General features: G+C 38.2%; 1 protein-coding gene across 1 annotated transcript in view; it reads right to left on the bottom strand.

Annotated features, from left to right (window-relative positions):
* The window catches only part of EIF5B (eukaryotic translation initiation factor 5B), a 66058-nt gene extending 39900 nt beyond the window's left edge, over window positions 1-26158 (bottom strand). Inside the window, exons 1-8 of the mRNA XM_067563552.1 lie at window positions 26016-26158; window positions 10076-10201; window positions 9910-9994; window positions 8832-9486; window positions 8116-8330; window positions 7726-7876; window positions 6151-6249; window positions 4177-4260 (exon numbers count right to left, since the gene is read on the bottom strand). Of these exons, the coding sequence (XP_067419653.1) occupies window positions 4177-4260; window positions 6151-6249; window positions 7726-7876; window positions 8116-8330; window positions 8832-9486; window positions 9910-9994; window positions 10076-10201; window positions 26016-26050 (1450 nt within the window). The 5' untranslated portion in view covers window positions 26051-26158. The remainder of the gene's footprint in view (window positions 1-4176; window positions 4261-6150; window positions 6250-7725; window positions 7877-8115; window positions 8331-8831; window positions 9487-9909; window positions 9995-10075; window positions 10202-26015) is intronic.
* Between the last annotated feature and the right edge of the window lie 305 nt (window positions 26159-26463).

The raw sequence follows: 26463 nt of genomic DNA, 5'->3' as shown, positions 1-26463 counted from the left end.
TACAGCATTTCATTGCAAAGCTGATGTTAATCTTTGGCTCAACAAATACACGTGAGCAAACATTTTCAGCTATGGGATGCATCAAATGCAAGAAGCGCAACAGACTAATGGATGGAAACCTCAATGATGAATTGTGATGTGCCTGCATATCCCTGACTCCTAATCTGAGAGAGCTTGTGGTGGACAGATCCAACTAGACGTTGCATTGAGTATGATGTATTGTAAGGAAAGCGTAAATAAATATTTCTTTTGTCTTTACTATTCGAAATTGATGAAAATTCTATTAATATATGAATGAACAAACATTTTCTATAACTCGTTATGAAATATTCAGCCTATATTAAATGTATTTAAGCTTGCTGGTGGGGTCATGGTTAGTGCACATGACCGATTTCTATCTTGCTGCCCACTGAGATAAAGGAGGGCCACCCATGTGGCCTACTCACTAGCCTAGATTGCCTATCTCTGTTTCAGAGTGAAAGAGGCATACGATAGAATATTGGATGATGGAGATGCTAAAGGAAAACTCAAGGAAGATAAGGTCATTGCAGAAAAACTAAATGTATTCTTTGCATCAGTCTTCATGGTTAAGGATGTGAAGGAGATTCCCAAGTCTGAGCCATTCTTTTTAGGTGACATTAGTGCCATTGTTTTGGAACAAATTGATAAATTAAATAGTAATAAGTCACCAGGACCAGATGGTATCCACTCAAGGGTTCTGAAGGCACTCAAACGTGAAATTGCAGAACTAATAACTGTAGTATGTAACCTATCATTTAAATCAGCTTCTGTACCATAATTAGGTACATTAGGATAGCTAATGTGATGCCAATTTTTAAAACAGGCTCTACAGGCCGGTAAGTCTAACTTTAGTACCAGGCAAATTGGTTGAAATTATAGTAAAGAACAGAATTATCAGACACATAGGTGAATACGATTCATTGGGGAAAGAGTCAACATGGTTTTTGTAAAGGGAAATCATGCCTCACCAATCTACTAGAGTTCTCTGAGAGGGTCAACAAGCATGTGGTCATGGGTGAGCCAGTGGATATAATGTATTTAGCTTTTCAGAAAGCCTTTGACAAGGTCCCTCACCAAACTCTTTTAAGCAAAGTAAGTGGTCATGGGATAAGAGGAAATATCCTCTCCTGGATCGGTAACTGGTTAAAAAATAGGAAACAGAGGGTAGGAATAAATGGTCAGTGTTCAGAATGGAGAGATAAATAGTGGTGTCCTCCAGGAATCTGTACTGGGACGAGAATATCAACATATTCGTAAATGATCTGGAAAAAGGGGGTAAACAGTGAGGTGGCAAAATCTGCAGATGATACAAAACTATTCAAGATAGTTAAGTCCAAAGCAGACTCTGAAGAGTTACAAATGGATCTCACAAAACAGGGTGACTGGGCAATAAAATGGCAGATGAAATTCAATGTTGCTACATGCTAAGTAATACACATGGGATTATGTTTTCCAAACTATACATATAAAATGATAGGGTCTAAATTAGCTGTTACCACTCAAGAAAGATCTTGGCATAATTGTGGATAGTTCTCTGAAAACATCCACTCAATCTGCATTGGCAATCTAAAAAGCTAACAGAAGGTTGGGAATCATTTGGAAAGGGATATATAACAAGATAATAGATAATAAGACAGAAAATATAATATTGCCTTTTTATAAATCCATGGTACACCCACATCTTGAATACTGTGTGCAGATCTGTTCGTCCCAGCTCAAAAAAGAGATCATTAGAATTGGAAAAGGTACAGAAAGGGGCAACTAAAATGATTAGGGGTATAGAACAGCTTCCATATGAGGAGACATTAATAAGACAGACTTTTCAGCTTGGAAAAGAGACGACTAAAGGGGGGAGATATGGTAGAGGTATATAAAATCATAACTGGTGTGGAGAAAGTAAATAAGGAACACAAAAACTAGGAGTGACCAAATGAAAGGCAGCAGGTTTAAAACAAACAAAAGGAAGTATTTCTTCATACAACGCACAGTCAACCTGCGGAACTCTGTGCCAGAGGATGTTGTGAAGGCCAAGACTATAATGGGGTTCAAAAAGAACTACATAAGCCCATCAATGGCTATTAGCCAGGCTAGGCAGGGATTGCTGTTTGCCAGAGGCTTGGAATGGATCACTTGATGATTACCTGTTCTATTTATTCCCTCTGAAGCACCTGGAACTGGCCACTGTGGAAGACAGGATACTGGGCTAGATGGACCATTGGTCTGACTCAGTATGGCCATTCTTATTTTTTAATTTAATATATGAAAGGACCAAAGTTAATAAGAGGTGCCAGGAAGAAGGGGAAAACAGCTGAGATTTATTACTGCAGTTCATAGTCAAAGGAGTCAATTCCAACAGACCTACCACCATATTGGCAGAATGTAAATGACCTTCGCACATGGCCAATGGCCTGCTTCTGAAAGAACAAAAAGTATTCTTATCAGTATGGTACTTTAAAAAGAGATGCTCTCCAAAATCCACGGGGGACACCAAGGTATAAACAAGTGAAGGACAAATACAATAATCCATATAGTGGTCAGGTCTGAATAGGCAAATTCAGACCTCAGTAGAGGACAGCGAGATATGTAAGGGGAAAATGAAAAAACAAACAAACAAACAAACAAACAAAAAAACCACTAGAACCATTACTCTCTACTAAGATACAGATCTTGGCAGCAGGTAGCCACAGATTTTTTTTTTCCTGGAAAAGACATACATACAATATTGTAATCTATTACTTTTCTAGATAAATTGATTTGGCTATCTTTATACAGACCTCATCAATATAGATCATCCAAAAATTAACATCAATATTTGCAAGACATGGAGTTCCTGAAGTCCTCATGTCTGCTAATGGGCTACATTTTACCTCTGAAACATTCCTAGCATAAGAACTTTGATTTTGATCATCATAGAAGTAGCCCACATTACCCTCAGTGTACTAGGGAGATGGAGAGAGCAAGTAAAACAACTTCTGCAAAAGTCAGTGGACCCATATAAAGCACTCCTGGCATAACCGTCAATACCGCTTGCATCTGGTCAATCTCCCACAGAACTTCTGATGGGAACAGGACAAAGAACATCGTGACCTTTGGCACCGATACTGCTTAAACCTAAGTGGTCTGACTGGAAGAAATTTTGAAAACGGGATGCTGAAATTGAAGTTTTGTTATTGATGAATTTTTATGTTTGGCACAGAATAAAAGAACTACCTGAACTGAGACCAGGGAACAAAATTTGCCTCAAAAACTCCGATATTTGGAATTGTTCAGAACTTGTCAGAAACTCCCAGATCCTACCTAGTGAAGATACAAAAAGAGCTTGTCCAAAGGTATCAGATTTGTCGGCAATATTTCCTCAATACAACATAGAGGTTCTGGGACCTGCAGGTACTCTGTCAGGACTTGAGCCCCTTCACAGGAGACTCCATGTACAAACTCAACAGATGTGAGAACATGATTGGGAAGACTGACCAGACCTTTTCAAAGACTTGATCTTTAGAATACTCCTCAGGACTACTGAAATGCAATTGATAAGTGGACACAGTAGTACAAACACTTTTAAGGAATCTGAAGTTTTATTGTGAATTGTGCGTATATACAGTGGTTTATAATTTAAGTTTTAATTTTTTTAGTATAAAGGGAGATGTGGAGTGGTTATAGAATTCCTGCTCAACCATAGAAACCAAAGAACCAGGATATGTTGCAGCAATGAGCTTAAAAAATGTAGCAAGTTCTCCAAATTGCTGCTTGAAGCATGGCTCTGCTTATTATCGTCACTATATCTATTATTCATCACAATCAGTAAAGGACAATCGTGTTTGATACTTCCCATTACAAAGGCTACATCTTAATACTTTTGTTTTCTGCACACCAGTGGAGTACATTCCCACCCTATGCCTGTTTGGTTTCATAAGCCAATCCATACACATTGCTCAGCCTTTGTGAAAATAAATCCTTTGGAATCTAGTTGTCCTGACAATAAGAGGACCAAAAAACCAAAACCCACCCAATCCCACATATGCTCTGACTCCAACTCTCCTAGTAGTGCAGGTGAGAGGTTTCTGAAATTTCTAATTAAGAATGTTTTAAATGGCTATGCCAGGCAACATATGTTTTATTACCATTTTTAGTTGATTGTTTAATATTACCACCAACCTGGTTCTGAAACAGGAATCTCTTCTTGTACTGGTATAACTAGTTCTACAACTTCTTCAGCTGGGGAGGTCACCTCCATGGTTTCTGAGATTGCAAGGAAAAACAAATTTACTGCTATATTCTCTCTGAGAATAATGCATAGACTCGGGACACTATCAACCTGGTTAGACACATTTTACCACATTTTAAATGGAAACTACTACCAAGAAAACAGAATCTCCATTATATTTTAGTAAGATCAAACCAAAATGTATGAACTCATACCTGTTGATCTAAAACAGAAGGTTAAATAAACACAGTTCCCAAAGCTATGTATTTCTCAAAAAATGTAAATGTGCTTGAAAAATGGATAAATAATTGTTCGGTCAATTACTGGCTAAGCTTCATTACCACCAGTTCAAAAATCAAGATTCACCTATCAGTTCCCCTTATCCGTCAGAAAGATGCAATACGATGTAATAATACAAATAAATTGCCAGCTCTCTCCTCCATGTGCCTACCAAAAAAAGGAGCAAATAAATACTTATTAAAATGTAATTTAAGTTGGTGGTTGCTTTCTCAGTTATCAAATCATTATCCTTCTCATAAAGGAAAAATAGGTATTTAGAGTTCAACATGATTTAAAAAAGACAAAAAAAAATCAAAGAATGTTTTAGATGTTAAAGTTGTATCCATATTTCACTCAAAACTCTTATTGGCATGTAATTGATGTTATTTTGAAAAAGCTGTAACAATCATAAGCATAGGAGAAATGTAAACCAGGAATGTCAAACACTTAGCTGCACATGCAATCCATGAGATATGTATATCCAGCTGCTCTGACAGACTCCAATGTTTCAGAATGTGAGTGCCCTCATTATATTTATTTATTTTATGGATGATGAAAGTTTCAGGCAATTAGCTGGAAAGATTGTGTTAAAAAACCTCAAATGTACAACTACTACAGCATGGTCTTAGAAAAAGCTCACATAAGGCACCAACTCCCCTTCATCCTCAATAGTGTGTTTCGCTCTCAAACCTAATGATCAGATTCAGATTCTCAGACTACTTATGTACACTATGTGCCTAATCTGCACACACAATTATTACAATTGTGCTTGCAAATCATAAAGTGCAAACTGCATGTGCAAATGGCCAAAAGGCAAAGAGTGCTGGTCCTATCCGCAAAATGCATCCTTCTTTCTGCCAGGACAATAGTTTTGGTAATCGAAGATTATAGTTTTAAAAAAAAAAAAAAAAACACGCCACATGCTATCCTCAGTCTTTGCGCAAATCTTCCATGGCCATTGGTGGAAGATCATTACAGATCAAAGGAAGTGCATGACAATAATCTTGTCGTGCATGGATGGGACTACAATGAAAGAGTAATTTTGACCAGAGTGACAAAGAAGTGACACATGCTAAAGAGTACATTCTTTTTCATTGAATAAAGGGAGATAAATTCTGTGGTACAAACGAGAAATTGTGTTATGTTTTATGTGTTCAAAAGTTCTAGTAATTATACAAATAAGTAGATCTAAGACAGACTTTAAAAGTTAACATTTACCAATTCTCGGAGTGCAAAAAGGCTTTCTTCCGCATCAGCAACCTGGCACTCTTTACAGGTTCACTGATAAAGGGCACAAAAAATAGTCTCTTATATCTTTAGGATAAAGTTTTACTACTTTTTCACTTCAGGGATTATAGAGTTCTAAATTTAATGATATTTCTGATGCTTAAAAAGTTAAAAACTCAAACCATATAATCATGATGCCATCTACTGAACCTATGTGTATGGGGGACATAAGTCTTTTTTGCTTTGCAATACACCTGTATGTTACCAGTATTGTTAGTGAACAAGATGTAAAGAAAATGAAGATGCATTAGTCAATGGTCAATAGTAATAGCAAAATAATTTTGCGAAATGAAAGACTAAACTGATTTTGACTTTATTATATGAAGTAAAAATGTATTGCAGAAGTAGGATACACTCGCCTTCTTTGTTTTCCTGTTGCTGCTGCTGCTTCTTTTTCTTCTTGTCTTCATAAATTGGCCTCTTCTTTGGCACAGAATCTTTGGATGGCACTTCAACACCTGCAAAATGAGAATTAGAATCCTGCAAGGACTACAATGAATAGAACTAACCTGGTAGATTAGTGACCAAGGTGGCAAACTAAAATAAAGGTAAGGTTTGGTTTAAATTAAAGATCAAGGTTTTTCAGACCTGCACAAAGTTAGGCTAAGTGCATATTTAGATACTTAAGTGATCTGATTTTCAAGATGCCAATGACATGCATTTCATGTGGTATTTGTGGGTGCTCATAACTTCTGGAAAAAAACGGGGACAGGCCACTTATCCTTAGAAGTCTAATTTTAGGTACTTGGCTATGAAACTTGGTTTACATGTGGTCTCACAAACATACACATTTCAAATTTACTAGGTGATAAGGCATCATCAGTAAAGGATCATCTGTTCTGGAATTCACTTCAAACTGGCCTGCCAGCAAACTTATTTTCAGGACCTTGAGACCTCTTACCTGCCTCCTCTCTTTTTTTAAAGAAAGCTAAGGTTAGTCAGTAGGTAGTATTTTGCCTGTTGGTATAAGTACCATGCTTCTGAAGTTACGTAAGTGCGTACCAAGTTACAAATGCTCCCAGTTATAAGTGAAAAATGAAGATCAGTGCTTCATTTTTTACCTCATCAGAGATGGGACCTTCAGTGGCATTCTTCCCCCCTTTTTTTTGTAAGTTAACTTTCTAGCATGATAGTAGAAAGTTGACGTAGTGCAAGAGGATTGCCACTGAAGTACCACAAATATTTGCTGCAACACCCTAGGTTCCTCTTAAATGACTTCCACTCAATTACTACCTAGACCCAACCCTGCAAAGTTTGAGACCTGACAAGTTTACACACAGGTATGTAATTTTGCAATGAGTCAGCAGGATTTCAGAGAAAGCTACTTATTAACGACAGCAGTAAATGTACAAAAACCCTGGGCCTTAATGAGTTTTTTTTCCCCCAATTTAAAAAAATTCCCACAACTCTTGTCCAAGTCCCCAAATGACTGGGTCCTGAACACCCAAGAGACAACTTCTTTAGTGCAGTTATGATCGGGGAGGCACTAAAGCTAGTTCCTTCCGGATTTAAAGGCAAGGGCCCTCGCCTCTGGAATTCACTTCCTCCCTTAGTCTGCCAGGAACCAGATTATTTATTTTCAAGACATGCGCAAGACTCATCTAATATTTCTGGTCTTTGAGATTGGGATGTCCAAGAAAGTGATGCTTCATTGGCATTTATTTTTGGCTGTAACTGATATATAGATTAAAGTAGCAAATATAATGTATTAGCCAATTTCCCTTCTGGTTGTATAGATATGAAACATAAAAACACCTAGAGATACTGGGATAGCTATTGTTAATAAATCTGAAATAGAAATACACTGGTTTTACACATGGGATTTTTTTGTGTATTCTGCTTAAAGCAACACTGGACCTAGGCAACAGAAGAAAGAATTGGCAAACTTTGCTTCAAGCAGTAAGTGCACAAAGACTTTTAACAAGACTACTTACCCTGAGCTTGGAGTAGTTTAAGAGTAGCCTCTGCTCTGGCTCTAGCTTCTCGCTGGGATTTAGTTAAAAGCTTTCCCTCTTTTTTCAAACGCTCTTTCCTTTCTTTCTCTTTTTGTTTCTTCCTTTCTTTTCTTTCCTGTTCCAATCGTTCCTACAAAAGTAAACAGTGACACGGAGAAATATCACAACATTATTTTTATGATTTATGGAGTCAGTTATCAAACTACAAGGATTTATTAAAACAATGTATATCTGGCAAGAAGGGGGACTTCCACTACCTTCAGTAGGTATTGACTGTATACATAGTAAGGCCTTAATCCTGCAACAAACCGAGCAGGAGTGCACCTTTTCTCTACCCCTCACCCGTTCCCATCTGAAAACATGCAGTACCTCCTCTTTACGCTTAGCTTCTAGTTCCTCAAGTCGTTTTAAGCGTTCTTCCTCCTCTCTCTTTGCCCTTTCCTCCTCTTCTTTCATCTTAGCCAAGGCTTCTTGCATAGCTTTAACTGTAGCTTTACTGGGACCTTTTTTCTTCTCTTTCTCTTCTTTCTCACCCTTCTTTTTCTTCTTTTCTTTTTTCTTTTTGTCCCCTTCATTATCATCAGCTACATAAGAAAATGACAGATACTCAGAGGTGTCAGAAATGCAATTTTAAAAAAGACTCCAAATAATAAAGTTGTGTTTTAAATACTACATTTTATTTAATTCCAGATCTGAGAAGCATTTGTTTCTGATTTTATAGTGAAAAAGAAAAAAGTTACTCTTAAATCATACTGATAAGATTCTAAAGCGTTCACGTAAAAGATATCTAAGAATAACCAAGAGGTGAAAAATTATGTTTGCACTAAAGAGCTATAAATATATAATGCAGTGAGAATTCACCATGTGACACTTATCTTCTATGTACCCGGACAACATACAGGCTAGGAAAAATGACATGGGGTGAACCACATACAAAAAAAATGAAATATATACAGCTACTAAACATCTTTAATATTACTGCTTAGGAGAAAGCTGCAATCATATTCACTGGTTTGCCAGTGGTTTGGCTCACTAATTATTAGAGGAAAGATTGCACCAAATGTTACTCTCCTAAAATTACCAACCTTCTGCTGCTGTAGAAGCCTCGCCCTTTTCCCCTGTGGTAGCAGCTGGTATAGCTTCAGGAGAAGCTGCCTCTTCAGCTCTCTTTGGAACCTCCTTCTGCTTTATCTGTTCTTTACCAGCTTCCAACTCTTCCTTTTCTTTCTGTTTTCTCAATTTGGCTTTTTCTTCCTCGCGTTTTTTCCTTTCACGTTCCTTTTTTTCTGCCTTCTTCTGAGCCATTGTTTTTATTTTGAACGAAGGCTCTTCTTCTTCATCCGCACTTTCAGCATTAGGAGCGGGTTTCCCCTTTTGATTTTTTTTTTGTCCCTTTTTAGATTGGGAGAACTCGTCTGATTCATCAGCACTCTCACCTGAGGACAGTGTTTGAGTACTCTCTTTACTTTTCTTAACGTTAGTTTCATCCTCTTCTGAAAGGTCCAGCTTTTTATTTGATTTTTGAGTTCTTCCTTTGCTTTTCTTAAGCAATATCTCACAATCATCATCACTGCCAGAGTGAGCTTCAGTTTTTGGTTTCTGAGTCTTCTTAGATTTTGTATCCTTACCCTCCATTTCTTCACTGTCATCATCATCATCAAAACTGGGTTTTTTATTCTTTGCTCTCTTTTTTTTGTCTTGTTTTGAGAAGCTGATTTCTTTGTCATCATTCTCTACTGTCTGGTAACCAAAGAAATTATGTTTCATTTTTTTAATGGAAAATGTTTTCAAATGCAAAACTAGGAGTTCATACATAGGACTCCTCTTGCTGAGGATACAGTTTAAGTAGTAGTAGTAAAAGGAAACCTGATCTAACTAAAGACAGCTCACAATAAAGAACACTGTATTTATTCAGCCACATTTTTCTAATGCTTACCCTATGTGCAAATGTGGTTTAAGCTAAAAGCCACTACCATCTGCACATAATGCTGAAGAGCGGTTAGCAATAACTTATTTTAAAATATTAGTCATTAATTTTGATCTAGGGCTTCCTATTATCCAGCAGCACCAAAACTATTATAATCTGTGAGGAAAAGGGTCTACTACCCAAAAACTGCTCCTTTCAAAACGCTTTTTATTTGTCAACAACCCCTCAACTGTCACCTTTTCTGAAGCAGGTTCTCTGTCAGCCTTCCCTCCTTGTGCCTCTACAGACAGTTCTTCCAGCTCCTTTAGGATATCATCTTCACTAAAGTAAAAAAGTTAAAACCATGTAAATGTGTGTTTATGTGTAATTTAATAAAATAATGAATGGGACAAAAATATTTACTCAAACTCTGGTTTCTTTTTTTCTTTTTTCTTTTTGCCTTTAGATTTTTGTGGTTCCTGCTCCTTGGCAGCACCTGCTCCCTCTATTTCAGCAGCCAGAGCATCGAGATCAATATCATCTTTGGCACTACAAAGAGATGAAAACAAAGTTAATAAAAGCTCAAATTAAAAGGAAGTCACCTATAGGAATTTGAATCACCAAGAGAAGTATGTTTAACAATTCAACAGACACTTCAGAATGAAGCTTAAATTTGATACATCTTCCAATCTCACAAGAGATGAAACAGAACATCTTAAAATTAATGGTATGGGAATAGCTTTTGTAGTGCTGTTCCACAAGCTAATCAAAATGTCCCTGAATGTACGTATAGGCCTCAGTGCTGCAATGCAAAGTCACTGCATCCCAACCGGTATCACTGTGGACTGTCAAAACATGGAGATTGAGTTTAGTCCCAAACCATAGTAATTCTCCCCTCCTGAAGAGAAATGAGCTGTATGTGTATGTGTAGAGAGAAAGCACACGTGCGCGAGCATGGAGATGTGTGTGTGCATTTGTGCAAGAACAGCCTTCGTTTTTTAAAGAAAGGGAAACGCTGTAAAAATGATGTATAATAACCAAATTCCAAAACTATTTTCTAATTCAAAAGAAAGGTAGCATGTCTAGAGCTCTAGGTAGGCTATCATTAAGGAAAAATAAAAACAGTTGTTTGTAGGATGAAAATACAAGTGGTAAACTTTCTCCTTCAGCATTTACATCACCAAAGCATGACATAACTCAGTGGTTCTCAAACTTATTTGATCATGCCCCTCTTCTTTGTGTCTGTAGTACATCCCTCTGGGTGCTCGGCCAACAGCCGCCACTCTCTGGCTGCCCAGCTCTGAATGTGCAGTCAGATTTTTTTTCCCTAAAGCTTCTCACACACGCCCCAGAATACATTCCACACCTCCCAGTTTGAGACTCTCTGACCTAACTCATGCTTTCCTTCAAAATATGTCCACAGGTTAATCCTTAATCACAGAAGTCACAGAAAGAAAAGACCCTTTAAATCATATAACCCATCTCTCTGCCAGTGCCACGTAGTTCCCTAGACTGAGTGTTTGCTCAGTCTAATTTTAGAAGTCCCAAGCACAGGGGTTTCCACCACTTACTTTAGAATTTTTCCCAGTCTAACAAATCATACTGTCATGAAGTTTTTCTTGATATTAGTCTTAAACTTTCCTCCTAATTCAATACCATTACCTCTAATTATACTCTTGTGCCACGCTATATAATTCCTTTCCATTCTGGATACCCTTCTATACAAAGTTAGTTCTTTCAGTCTTTCCTCAACTCAAATCCCCGCAGCCCAAATAATTCTTTTTGTTCATTTCTTCTATTGACAAATTTGAGGGAGATCTTTCTAAAAGTATCATGTCCAGAAATGAATGTTCTACGTGCAGTTACTCCAGAGCCTTACAGAGGGGAAATACTATTACTTAATTCCCTTCTCACAAAAACTACTTTACTCCAGGAACTGGGGCTTTCTGAAAAAACACCAAATGTTGTAAAACTTGTAATAAAACAGAGCTGACAACATTCTAACTTTTGAAAATTCAAAATGTTGCTACTCTTAATAATGACTGCCAGCTTTACTTGGGGGGTTATTTGGGTTTTTTCGTTTTTTTTTTTATTTGTGTAACCAGGTAGCATGCTGGAAGGGAATGGAAGGTAGTTATTTTCACTTCAGCTTTTCCATCTGATGGACATAGAGGGAGGCAAGAAAGGGCCCCAATGTCTTAAGACTTTATTATCTGCAGTAAAAATTAGATTATTATATTGCTAAAAATAAGCACCAGCAAATACTGTTAAACAAGCAAGAGCCCCAGTAGTATATATGCTTAAGATAAATGATTTGATGGAGAAGAGATATACATGTTAACTCTTCAGAACACTAAAATGATAACCAACTTTAGAAGTCATAAAGTTCTTTTAAAAAGAGTAAATATATTGTAAAATTTTAGAGTTTCATTGTAAGATTTTTGAATGATGACTTGTTCTTTGTACATAGTTCAATGGTTCCCTTCTCTCCACTCAAAGTTTGCTAGCACATTAAGACAATAAAAACTAACTAGGAGGAAAATCTAAGTAGTTATTCATAACATGTGCAGAAACAGTAGGGTCAGCGTTTACTAATATTTCAGAGAAACTCAAGACAAAGCCTTGTCTACAGTAGGAAATGTTAACCAAAAAATTCCTACCAGTGTTACCACTAATTCAGATACACCAGGGAGAAGTTGCTGGAGACTGGTCTAGAATAGTCTATATAGTGTAATTGACGCAGCGGTAGAACCAATAGGAAATGTTTAGTACAGTTCCCTAGTGTAGGTAATCAAGCCTATACACAAGAACATGAAATCCTAAAGCTGAGACCTTACGACACACGGCATTTCACTTAAGTGGTATTAAATTTATACAGAAAAACAGAAGTAGCCCTGGCTGATTGAAATGGGTCTGAAAGAGAACATTTATTCCATAGTAGAAGGTGAGAGTGAAGAAGTTACAGCAAGGGTTCCTAATCTTTCCCCTCATATGAGCTCACACTCAACTACTTAATGCATCCCAGAATTCTTTGAAACAGCTGACTAAAGAGGTACCATAAGAAATGACATAATTGTTTCTCACTGATTATTTCTGACAAGGAAGGTGAGCCTGGTCCTCCAGATATTTGCTGGCAACCTTCCTGGGAGCTGCAATCTGTAAATTGAGAACTTCTGTGCTACTAAAGCTAAGACATTCATGGAATATGCCTTCATGATTTGGCTATGTTTAGGGAAATTAAAGACTTCAACCTTAAGAAAACAAATTCAGTTTCAGAAAAAATAAACCTCTTAGCATATTTATCTGCTAAAGGGGTGAAAGTATTATTGCAAGAGTCTGTAGGACTATTTTCAGCATACTTTCTCAATTCACTTTCAGTCTGAAACGTACTGAATTTCCTAGAAGCTCATAACAATTTCAGGGGGGGAAAAATCTTGAATAGCTATTATGTATATTTTAATCAGCATTGCTTTTAAATACAATCAAGTTACTAGTATGTTAAAATTAAAATAAGACATGTAGAAGTAACTACAGTTCATAAAAATATTTCTTCAAAATGTACTAAGCCAAGTGACAATGCATAATTGAGACTGCCAATTTAAACTGCTTGCATTTGATTTAGTGACTTTGTATTTTACTTGTGTATTGCTTAAGTTTTGAGCAGTTTTTCTTTTTCTTTTCTTTTTTTTTTTTTAAGCACAGCTTGTTTCAACTTTGCACTCAATTTTTTTTTTCTGGTGGAAAGAAGTTCTCTGTCAATATCCCATACATCCCAAACTTATTTTCTATGTACAAAACAAGGGCAGCAAGAATTCTAGCACATTTAAACAGTAACTGGTATTCCCACACAGACCATCAGGATGGGGAAGAGCAATTATTTCAAGCAACCATTAAAAAAAAAAAGTTGTCCTGTATTTTTTCTTTCATTTCTAATGATCTCCAGTACTATTTGAAATTAGAGACATTGGGCTGAGGACATGTATGGGAAATCTCAATTTATTCAAGCGTCTGGGGCTAAGCAGTGAGCAGCGGGTTTTGGTTTGGTTTTTGGGGAGAGAAAAGTGGGGCACAACAATATAGAGGTTATGTACACAATGAATTCAGGAATATATAAACCCAGGTCTTCCCTCCACCTGACAGCTTTCCTACCCCAAATCCCCAGTCTCGTTCTGGGCATCTCACTGCATCTTCTTCCCAAAACCCTTCCCCAATAACAGGTCTTGTTCCAGATTCTCCAGATTCTAGAATATGATTGCTTCTGTTAGGAAGTGAAGAGGTGAAGTAGAAGCAATACAAATTGGTAATTGCAGAATAGAATTTTCACATATAGTTGAGTAACCATAAACTGTATATATTTTTAACTTTGAGATTAAACATGCTGTTCAAATGTAAAATTATGCTTATTTATTCTGAATCCTACCAGATAGCAGAGGAAACTTGATGACTTTTTTTTAAAAAGCAAAATGAAAAAAGTTGCCTGATTATGTGAAAAAGTTTCCTTTTCATTGTTCTGTAAGGGATGTCAGTTCTTTAATCACCTTATTAATTATGTATTTTTGCCTGCACTATTCAGCTATATTTACAAAAAATTGCATACAAATATTGATTTTATTTCACTTGTATCTCTAAATTCTCTAGAATCAACTATAAGTGAAGATTAACAATTTCTCACTCAGCCTGATAAGGCTTCAAAACATCCAATAAAACATTATCTACTGTTAATAGATTTTCTTGTAAGGCTTAAAAAAGCCAGCAGACCATTTGTACAGGGCAAGGAGAAATTTGGTATGGGTATAACAAGTAAATGCAACATTGGGGGATAAAATTGTGTTTTTAAACTACCATGAAACACTAATTCTTGTACATCATATAAGTTCTGTTCTACACTGTAATAACTTCTAAGTATCAGAAAATGCAACAGTCTAAATGGAACATTTTGCTATCTGCTTCTAGAATGCAATCATTTTAAAGGGCAATAGCTTCACTTCTGTTGCATAGCTTTTCACTGTAACAAATACAGTAAAAAAAAGTTGCCCTAAATTGTAAAGCTTGAAGGATGATCTTGTCATTAAAGCACAGGACTTGGACTCAAGACACTTAAGTTCTTTCTCCTACTTTACCAGACTTCTTGCATGACTTTTGGGAAAGTCACTTAGCCTCTCAGGGTCCAAGGTTCCCCAACTATAAAAATGGGAATTATAACCACCTCAGGGTGTTGTGAGGCTCAATTCATCAGTATTGTAATGGCCTATAAGATTGGCAGATGGGGCACTATAGGAGAGGTAAGTATTACAAGGAATACAAGGAATGTTCCAGCAGGAGCTAGTTGCAACTGTAGAAAGTTTTTAAACAGCAAAACTGTTTCTATTATAACTCCATTTGTATTCAGTTCTGAAGAGTTATCCATGCTTGATCTGACCAGAAAGCTTGGTTAGTTCAGTTCAGCTACTTAGGCTAGGTCAACATTATAAACATATATCAGTATAACGAAGTTGCTCAGGAGAGTGAAAAAATCCACACCCCTACACGATGCAGTTATACCAAACTAACCCCTAGTATAAGCAGCGTTATGTCAACAGGAGGGCTTCTCCTGTTGACATAACTGCTGCCTCTCACAGAGGTGGACTAAACTATGCCAACAGAAGAAACTCTTCCGTTGGCAAAATAGCGTAATCACTGAAGCACTATAATGGCACAACTGCACCAGTGCAGGTATGCTGCTGCAGCATTTTAAGTGTAGACCTGTCCTTAGTTATAACAAGAGCTTGTTTTTGTTTTTAAAAAGTCTACTTCCATTCCAAAATCCAGTTCCAATCCCACAACAAACATAAAACAGTTTATTCAAAAAACAGCTCAGCTTTGAAATTTGTATGCAAACATGGAAATAATATTTTCATACCTAGCAAAAGAGAGTAACTCAAAACCAAAACTAAGGCTCATGGGGTCTGGGCTCCAGCAATCCTTTTAAAACTCACAGAAGTGGTGAGCCCCCAGTCAGCCTAAAGTTTACATGATGGCCTGGACAGGCACCAGTACGCCTTAAGAGACTCACTGAGGGCTTACCATTCCTCCAGACCTCAGGAAGTTCAAAGGAACTAAGGGAGAAGGAAGCCTCAGATCCATCACGCACAAACAGTCCCCCAATCTTCCTAAGGTCCATCAAAGTAGGCCTGACTTCCTACCTGACTTGGGGAGTGCACAGGTGCAGAAGCACAGATGTGGGGACAGAATGGGGAGACTTTGGTGGGACACAAAAGAGCAGGGATCCCCACACCTGCCCCCATGCTCTGCACAGGAAACTTAGCAATGGAACAACGTAGCTTCTTCTATTTCCAAGCTCTGTTTTTGGTGCTGAGAATGAACCAAGTTAGCTCATTCCCCTATCCTGATATTATTTAAAGTTATAACTTAAAGTTATAGTCTGACCACCTAATCTTTAGCTCTATGCACTACATCTACCGACACAGCCCACCACTTTCCAAAGTATTAACTATATTCCAGCAAATGTTCCTTCAGGGATTTTTTGCCAGGTGAGGGCAAAACTCAGGCGTATAAAGAAAACTCAGTTGCAAACTTAACTATGAAGCAGATACTATTACTCCACAACCAGTTTGCAAGGATTAAATGTTATATTTTAGTTTGTAGTTCATTTTTGTTTGTTTGTTTGTAGTTACTGCACTCTGAAATAAAAAGAGCAACTGTTAGTCCAGTTAGCTTCAAAAAAACTAAATGATATATTCTCAAAGTTTCCCTGCTCAAACTTCCTACTACTTTGCATAATGTATTAAAATAGGAGCTGCAACATAGAATGTTTCAAAATTATATATGTTGTGATAGCCATTTACTGATGTTATTAATGTCCCCAAAACCTTGCAAACAGGATTCAAAGCATTACTCTCCATTCTGGAAAGTATTTCAAGTAAAAAGAGATAAGTAAAGATATAGCACTTACCTCTGCTCAGTAGCTATGGAAGAGCTATCCAATAACTCTATTTATAGGATTCCAAGCAATTGCAACCTATTGAGTCAGAAAAGGGGAAAATCCCTAGCGATAAGCATGTGGCTTGTCTTGTTAGGAAGGGCAGGAGACAAATTTGTTTAAAAAAACGGAGTATCGGTATGAACTCAGTTACACAAAATAAAAATCTGGTGAAAACAGAAACATTCAAGGTAGAACAATTTATTTTTATGGAAGTGGTGACATTAAAAAAAAAAAAAAAAAAAAAAGCACATTTTATGAGCAAATTCCTTTTCTGATGCAACTTCTTGCAACAACTGGCATCTTGAAATACCATGTAAAAGTCATTAAAAAACCACAGTTCATCACAATTCAGATTCATGAAATCCATAAATGATGTTCAAGCATGTATTTATCTCTGTTTTAATATCCTAAGGTAAATGTCAGTCTTTTTTTAAATGGGGTTCTATATATTCTGGCTGCAGAAACACGATAAGAGCACTTCAGCAGTTTTACACTTTGTTCAGGCTTGGAAGGTTGTATCTTTGTAAAGGCTAGAAAGTTTGGGGGAGGCAGGTTGTTTTGTTTTTTTAAATAGAAATCTAGGATTCTGCAGAGGTGAATTGGTATAAATCCCCACCAGGAAAAGCGAAGTTTAAGCCTCTATACAAGACGCAAAGTTATAATTCAGAAGTAACAAGGTAAAAGCTTAACATGTTTTCCTAGTTCAAAATGTTGTGAAATAATTTTTTTCTCTTCTCTTCTCTTCTCTTTTTTTTTTTTTTTTTAAACTTCCATTTGAAAATACTATTAGCTGAAGTCCCCATATGGACTAAAAAATAAAGATAAAGGATTGTGGGATTTTGGCTCCCACCAAACTGTATTATTACAGAATACTAGCAAATATTTAGCATAGCTGAAGTGTCTTCAACCCAAGGATCTTTATGGTATTAAGCCTCAATACCCATGATCTAAGTATGCCAAGTAATAAAATATCTATTTAATAAATAGGAACCTAAAGGCACAGAAAACAAAGTGACTTGCCCAATATTCCACAGTGAATCCAAAGCAGAAATAAGAAAAAAAACCACTAGAATCCTGACTCCTAATCCCATGCTTAAAACACAGACCCTACTTTTGCTACAAGGAGGATGGCAAAATTCTGTAACTTCTCCCTTGATCATTGAGCTTCTGCCATTCAGATTCACAGCTGTCCTTCCTTACCTAACACCCTCCTCAATCTTACCAACACACATCCGAGTGAATAAGTCTTGCATGCCAATACGAGAACAAGAGCATTACACAGTGGTCCCTTGAATAAGAGATGAGTATATTGGCTAGATTATAATTGTTAAAAGTGTAACTCCATCTTTTGCTTTCTTTTCTAACACTATACACTAGAACCAGTAGTTTGTGGGTTCCAATTATACATATACATCTCAGTATACAGTTTTTATTTCATATTTTCCATCCATCTCTCCCTCCCTCCAACTTTAAGACTGAAGCTCAGATTATGTAACGGACATCTTGGAGAGATCTGTTCCCTTGGTCAGTCGGTATGAAGTTAAATAGAAAGTTATTCAACCATGCATGAATTGAGCAATTGGAGCAGTGAGGTTTATTAGCAGTGGAAAGAAGAGGGGCCAAGTTCTCCTCAGTTACATCAGTTCAGCTCCATTAAAGTTAATTAATGGAATTGCACCAGAGCAACATGTACTTCTTCAAATCCAGTGTTCCAAGACAGGGTTACAATTCCAATTTCTACACTGACAAGCAGAGTCAACAGGAAACATTATCTATCATCCAATGAAACTAAAGCAAAAGCTTTCTAGGAAACAAAGACATGCAAAGGTTCAAAATGACCAGCATTTTCTGAAGTGTGCCTTTTGCTTTAAAGGGGCCGCAGGTAACAAGCTATATATTTGACTACAGACAAATGAGCAAGAATTGTTTAAAAGACTTTCTAGTTTAAAAATATAATTTAAAAAAAATAGCTCAGTGTAAAATGAAAGCAATTTTTAAAAGTCTTCCAGTTTTTTAAATTAGAAGAGTACAATAAACCAAAAGAACAAGAAAGTTGCATCATTTCAACATAGTACACTCACTGCTCATGTTCCTAAAAGGACTCGTTTATGAGATTCATTTTGCTGAAGCAACTCTCATATGTCATAATTTAAGTTATACTAACACTGCTCGAAGTGAATTAAAGGGACACCAGCAACTATAAAAAGTCACTTCTAACTGCTGTACTTTAACATCCAAATTACTATAAATGAAAGTTTTTTTTTCTCTAGGGACACTGGGAAAGAGGAAAAACAATGTACTTTGACTTCATTCTGCATCTAGTCACCTTCACCATTCTCTCTGTATAATAAGTGCCCCTCATTTGGCTTACATCCAGCAACAAGGAAGAGAAAAGCATTTAATAAACAGTAAACTGATTGAAAGACCTCAAAAATTGACAAGGCTACAAGCATTACTTGAAACTACTTTAGCTCTTCAAAACAGACAAGATTTCAAGTTGATGGTATCTCTTCAAGAAGTAACCATTAGAATAACTAATTTACTAATGCACAGCATATGAAAGTTTTTGCCCATAAGAAGTTTGAAATTAATCAAACTTTTTAGTGTGCAGATTGCACATCAATTTCTTAACATCTTTAAGAGGGCTTTTAAATGGAAAATGCCTGTGTTATGTGACTAAATGAGACTTATTAGCTAGCTCTGGAATGCCATTTGAGACGTTCAGACACTGTCCCTGGTCCAGGTCTCTTTCTCCTCAGATAGACTTGGGTTAGAAACACTAAGGAAGTATTATCCTTCTTACTCTGGAGGCAAAGTAAGAGTTATTTGCAACAGTAATGCAACCCCTTCCTGCAATATTAAATGAAATCTGAAAAAGTGTGAGCGTGAGTCCGTCCTGCAAGGTCTTTTCCTTCTTATTTTTCATTTTAGAAATCCAGATCTTTTTTGTTCACTTTATCCTGGAAAATCATGATTGACAGGAGGAACTAGGAAGTTGTGGTATCTAACAAGAAAGTAAAACCTGATTGAGAAAGGATGCAAATTTTGTTCAGGTTCTTTAAAAAAATATTTCATTTGTGCTCAGACTCATTTGATTGACAAACATTTAACAGTTTGAAGAATAGGTCTTGCTAAAGCACCAACACTCCTCTCTCTTCAGTTTAAAGCTCAGAACTCCTACTCTACTTCTCTGGATCATCTAAGCAAAACATGATGAAAAAATTAGTAAAATAAGAACTTATATTCGAGTATTGTGGGGTTTTTTTTTTAAAAAAAAAAAAGCAGAAACTCTTTCAGCACCTTCTTTACACATCCTACAACAAAGATGCACAAGCTCCCCCCCACTCACACACTCCTTTACACATCACATTTAAAAGAATGATGGTGCAAAAGTCCTAACCAAGCAGGCACTTGGAGTTAAAAATGAAACCAACGTCAGAAAAACTAGATAACACGCAACAACAATACAAATTCTCCTTTTAAGAATTACAGGAGACAAAAAATAAAGTCATAACATCCGACTGCATGTTATAAATGCCAATTGTAATAAAAGGCTTCGTTTGTTCCAAGCAAGGTGGATAAAAATCAAGGGTTTTTTTGAAAAAAATTGGACTTAATTTAAACTTATTATGTCTTAAAACATTTAAATAATAAATATGCAGAATCCATGAGCCCCTATCAAAAACTCTGAGTTAAAGGCTGCTTTTCTGTATAAAGAATCAGGGAAAAGACATCTAACTTTTGAGATTAATCTTTATAAATATAGCACAATAGGTCATGTTCTGTATTGAGGGCTTGTTCTGTTTAATAAAAACAAATTTTATTTGTTGGTTTGTATGTTTAATTACATTACACCTACCATTTCAGTGCAGGTGCGCACAAATCATGAGCAAAAAAGGTTATCACGTAAATAAGCAATATATCATTCACCATTCCCTAACATACTTAAAATGTACAGTTATTTAATAAGAATCTGATATTAAGCGATACAATTGCTTAAAACGTATATAGTTATAGAGTACCTATCTTAGTAGAAAAAAATATGTACCTAATCTAGTGTAAAGCTCTATTTAGTTGTAAATCAACATGTATTAATGGTTATATCAACCAATAAGAATGCACCTTTCTTTAGAAAATAACTGAAATACAAATGGAAAATTTGTTTAATATTGAAGATTTAAATTGCTCCACCCTGGTTGCAAGTCTTTTCATTTTGGTTCACAATTTTCAGAGATGTTCTGAACACTAGAGAAATAGTGTTTCCACTTTCTGCTGACATGCCGTACACTGTTTCCACAACTGTGACAATGAGTAATTAAAACTGTTTATAAAGCCTATGTATCTCAGGTAACACACAGGAACAGCTGAGATTTCAACAGCAAGAGAAAACCCACTACTTAAGATACTTATTCTATAATTAAAAAGCAATAGAGCTATTAGTACAAATATCTGAGGATGAATCACAGGCACAGACTAATCATTCCAATCAACAGATGGCACTGTTACTTCTTTAAAAGGATCCATCAAACCACAAAATGTAATTTTTATGCCACCAGGAAAGAAAAATGATGCATTTACAGTAAAGGTAGCCTTGTTTACCTCAGAAGATGTCAATAACCCTTATGAACAAAGCCTATTAATTGCACAGTTAACCTCTACTTTAGAGTTTTGTACTGGGAGGGATCACTAATATCCAAGCACATCAGATTTCCAAAAAGCAAAGTGTTCACTGGACTTCAGGGAGCCTTCAGATCTTCTCCCTGCCGCAGTTTTAAGAAGCTCTACTTGCAGTAGTACTTTGGGACAGGTGGTGGATAGGGGCAGTTGCTGTAAATATCATATTGGTAATGTAGAAAGTTTACTAACTAAAAGGAAGGACTTGCAGCATAACCTATAGGAGATGGTATGCTTCAAATTATTATAAACTTCACAATAGTTTTCTGAGACGCATCAGAAAGACTACCTGACTTGCCTCCCTGCCACCAAAAAAAGAAGCACAAGAGCAAAAGTTAGTTAGTAGATGACACTAGCAATTTAACTTGCAAAAAACCAAGCAATATATACTAAACTAAATATAGTACTGTAACTCTTATTTTATCCAGTGTTCATTCTTGGCTGCAGAATCACCCTTTTGGCACCTATTAGGAATATGCATGAATGATCAGAGTAGTGTGCCTATACAACAGATCGCAATGCCAAAGGGCAGCAAAATAAGAATGAGAGAAAATACAGACAAAGTTTAAATACTTGGAAGTAAAAAGAATTAGCAAGGAGGGAAGAACATAAGAAAAAGGAAGACTTACAAGGAGAAAGATAGAAAACATGGAAGGCCCAGGACATCTCAGGGACAGAATGAGAACCAAGATAGGAAACATTTTGTAACATAATGCTATACGCCTATTTGGAAGTCTGCAGCAAGTGTGGGGTATGAATTCAAAGCAAAATGGCTAGAGTCCTATGTTTTCCCACAACAACCCCTCTCCCCACACAAACTTTCCATGCAAGAAAATCCTGCAGAATAGGTTCACACCTCTGCTTGCTGGAGCTCTATTCCACAGACAGGGCCCTCCAGAAGTTACAGCCAGCTGGAACTAAATTCTGCATCAAGGATCCCTCATTTCTGTCACACTCTTGTGCAGAAGACTGAAAAATTTGAGGTAGCTTCCATTTACATTTTTAAAGAAAAGGAGTTCTCTTATTTAAAGTGAATACTAGTACAACACAACCACTAAAACTTGAGGAAGTCACCAGTTAACACAGCCTTCCACATGCCTCAACACCCACACTATCTGAATACACACTCTTCAAACTCCTCCACAAACTCCATTGACTAGAATGCATACACAGTTCTTCTACATCTATCTTAAATCCAACCAAACTGGATACATATTTTTTGATAGAAACGTTCACAGAAAAAAAAAAACCCTATAATCAGCTGTTTGTATGCAGAAGTTTGGTGGTCACAGTTAAGACTGTGTAAGTGTGAGGCAGAGGAATTTGATATGTTCATTGGTTATATTGTGGAAGTAAATTTATACATAAAATCAGTGTTGAGCAACAAAAATGATAAAGGATGGAAAGGTTAAAAATACTGGGCACATTTAGTCTTGAGAAAAGCCGAATGATTGGGGACCTGATAATAGTCTTCAAATTTGTTAAAAGCTGTTATAAAGAGGGTGATGATTAATTGTTCTCTGAAGGCAAGACAAATAGTACTGGGCTTAATCTACAGCAAAGGAGATTTAAGTTAGAAAATCTTTTTAAGTATAAAGGACAGTTAAACACTGCAATAGCCTTCCAAGGGAGGTTGTGGAATCCCTGTAATTTGAGGTTTTTAAAAACTGGTTAGACAAAACACCCGATAGGAATGGTCTAGGTGTACTTGGTACTGCCTCAATGCAGGGAACTGGTCTTGAAGACTTCAAGATCCCTTTGACCCCTACATGTCGATGATTCTATTATTGTTATTCACATGAACTTAATTTTGATATTACTATCCTTCCTAAGTCTTCTTTCAAAGTCCCAATGCTCCCATTCCTCACCCTCCCAGATCTGTCCTCCTCTGCAATCATCCCACACAGAACCTTACTTCCTCCCCCAGGCTACCTTCCTCACTGGCATAATCCTGTTCCTTCCTTTGGATTCTTCTCCTGAGATGCACATGCACATACCCTTCTCACCAACATACCTACTGTATTTTGCAGGATCATGAACTGATAGAGGGTCATGGTGGAGAATGGGAATGGGGGAGGGAATTGGATAAGACTGAGATTTGTCAGGAGAGAAACTCAGTCTGATGGACTTGGGCAGGTCGAACTGGGGAGATGGGGATGAGAGGTGGAAAGTTTTTTTATTCTTCCTTGTTAATCCCCCCGTGACCAATCAAGCCTCTTTCCCTGTTGAGGATGACTGGGCAAGAGAAGCAAGGATATGAAGAAGAGCAGAAGAAAGCATAGTGCCTTTGTCCAGGCTTAGCACTCCAGTGACTTCCTCATCACTTCAGCTCCCCAGCACACCAGCCCATGTCACGGTGAGGATCCAGTTCTCTTCACACCAAGACTTCAGCTTTTGAAGGGTTCCATACAATGTTGGTGTCTGCTGCACTAAGAAGTCACAGCAATAGTACCAAGCCCCCTTCTTCCCCTGTCTCCACAGGACACAGTCTCACCCAACCTCCATTCCCTCTCAAAGCCCCATCTGACTCCCAATGCCCTAAGCAGTCTGCCTCCCCAAGATGTTTTTGCTAAGCACAACTGGTGAGTCAGATAGGAGACAGCAGATACTACAGAACAGCATTCTGTACACAGTGCTTCCCGTTCTTCCAGGGTGAGCAATAGTTAGACTATAAAGATTTTCATTAAAAGCCGACTCCTTACCCAGAGGTATAGACCAGAAGGGGAAGGCAGATTACATACTAGTTTAGAGGACAAGGATTGAAAGCCTTAAATCACTAACATTTTCCATAACGTTTAGGATACAGCATACTTTTTTGCAGTAATAAATGCTTAAAAGTAACGGATGAAATCCAGGGGGAAAAAATCTTTTTTTTTTTAAAATGACTAGCAATTTACAGCTGATTTAATTCAAAAACAGATCATATGGCCAAGGCACCTGAACCTCAGAATAAGATACAGAATAGGTATTGGGATACAGCAATGTTTTGAGGTCAAGTCAAGAAGGACCTGTGGAGAATTAGACAAAGCAAAATGAAACAGGCACATGTGCACTCATGTATTTTTATTTCCTTTTGGTTTGTACTATGGAAGAAAGTACTTGTTTAGCTCCTGTCAGCACTAATTTTGCAGGGCCTATGATCAATTAAAGTAGAATTAGGTTTTGGTTTTGTTAAAGAGTATAAGAAATATACTCTATATGTTCTTGATGAAAGGTATAAAGTGTGCTGCACACAACAGTGATCTTTCTGGTATATTTAACAGCTTTCATGGGAGTCCATGACTTAGCCAAAAAAGTGTTGCCATAAAGACGGCATACACAGGAAGACAGACAGAGGATCCTCAGGAACCTAATATTTTTGTAACCATGGAATCATCTGACACATGTAGAAAGTGTTAAAGTGTTCTGTATGGAGCCAACAATGTAATATAAAGCATCTTTAAGGTTAAAAATTGAAGCAAGAAGCAAGTTTCAACACAGTTGAAGTCTGTGCTTGCACATGTCATCCAGCCATTCATTCCAGATGACAGCGTAAAATACAGATGTTTGGAAACAGGACTAAGGTTGAGAAAAGATAATAAAAAATTAACATGATCATCTCTTCACCAACCACTTAAATGCTCTGAAGTGATAAAAGTCTCCCTTTCCCAATATTATCACCTTTATACTACAGCAAAAACGAGAGTCCTGTAGCACTTTAAAGACTAACCAATTTAATTTAATTTCTGCAGGCATAAGCTTTCGTGAGCTGTAACTCACTTCGGCAGAAATATTTCTGTTTCTTGCATCTGACGAAGTGAGTTACAGCCCACAAAAGCTTATGCCTGCAGAAATTAAATTGAATTGGTTAGTCCTTAAAGTGCTACAGGACTCTCGTTGTTTTTGCTGTATACAGACTAACACAGCTACCCCTCTGGAACTTTATACTACAGCCGAACTTCTGCTTTTTTTACAGGATTATATTCAACACCATCAATAATTTGTGATGTACCCAAAGAGCCTTTCACCTATAGACATTTCTTCCCCCTCAGCACTTCAAAGTCCAAGGCAGATAATGTTTCAGGTAAACCTCACAACTGTTTGTGGGATCTGAGGCAGCATATATTGAAAGATATTTATCCAAGTGCCAGCAGCATCCCCAAAGCTTCACTAGTCAGTCATCCAGACGCAAACGTTGCTCTCAAAATAGATTTTCGTTTGCAATTTGGCTTTTGCGCTCTGTTCCCCTCACAGACAGGCTCATGGATTTGGGAGGCAGATGCTCCGCGCAGAATAAAACCAGGGGAGAAAGACAACTCCCACGCGCCTTCGGGCTGACAGGCCAACACGAGTTACTCACAACGCTCAGCGGCTCCGGGAAGCAACTAGCAGGGGAGACGGCACCCGTAGGGCAGCGTCAGCCACCCAGGACCGGTCCGGTCACCTCCCTCGCTGCTCCTCCCAGCCGCGGGGGCCGAGACACCGCGTCGTGACCGGCTCGCCTACCCCGGCGTCAGCGGGCTGGTGCCCGAGGGGCCCGGAGCTGCCGCGACGCGCCCCCCGCCAGCACGACCCGGGGTCCCCTGGCAGCGGGCGGGGCGGGGCGGGAGGTATCCCCAGCCTCGCCGCCTGGCCATGGCGGTGGGGACGGGGCGCCCCGCGGCGTCACCCCCCGGACACGAGCCCGCCGGGGGAGGGAGGGGGAGGGGCAGAGCCCCGGCCCGGTACCTGTCCTCGCTCTTGTTCTTCTGCTTCTTGCCCATGGCGGCGCTAGCGGGGCTGCCCGGTCCGAGTCCGCGTCCGCCTCAGCGGGGTCCAGCCGGCCACATCCACACGCAGGCACCCAGGTGCATATGGTGAGAGCGAGGCCGCAGTGCGCAGGCGCCCTCCACCCGGAGCCGGCGCGACGGCAGCCTACGGAGAGGGCGCCAGGCAAGGGCGCAGGAGGGACCACCCGGCGCTGGGCGAGGCGCTCCCTGCTGCTGCCAGCGCCCCCTCTGGCCGGAGGGGAACAGCGGCAAGAGGATGGAACCATGCTCCCCTGTAACTGCTAAGCCAGCACCAGGGCTGCCCCTTGCTGCCCAGCTCCAGGTTCCCTATTTACTGCCCAGGTATAGGCTGACCCCCGCCCCCTTTTATCGCCTCCTGCTGCCCTGCTCCAGGATGACCCCCTCTC

Source organism: Emydura macquarii, unplaced genomic scaffold, assembly GCF_026122565.2.
Source record: "Emydura macquarii macquarii isolate MOO-44397 ecotype Brisbane River unplaced genomic scaffold, CSIRO-AGI_Emac_v2 contig_2531, whole genome shotgun sequence".
Classification (NCBI taxonomy): domain Eukaryota; kingdom Metazoa; phylum Chordata; order Testudines; family Chelidae; genus Emydura; species Emydura macquarii.
Note: the sequence above shows the minus strand (reverse complement) of the source record. Positions and strands in the feature narration are given on the sequence as shown.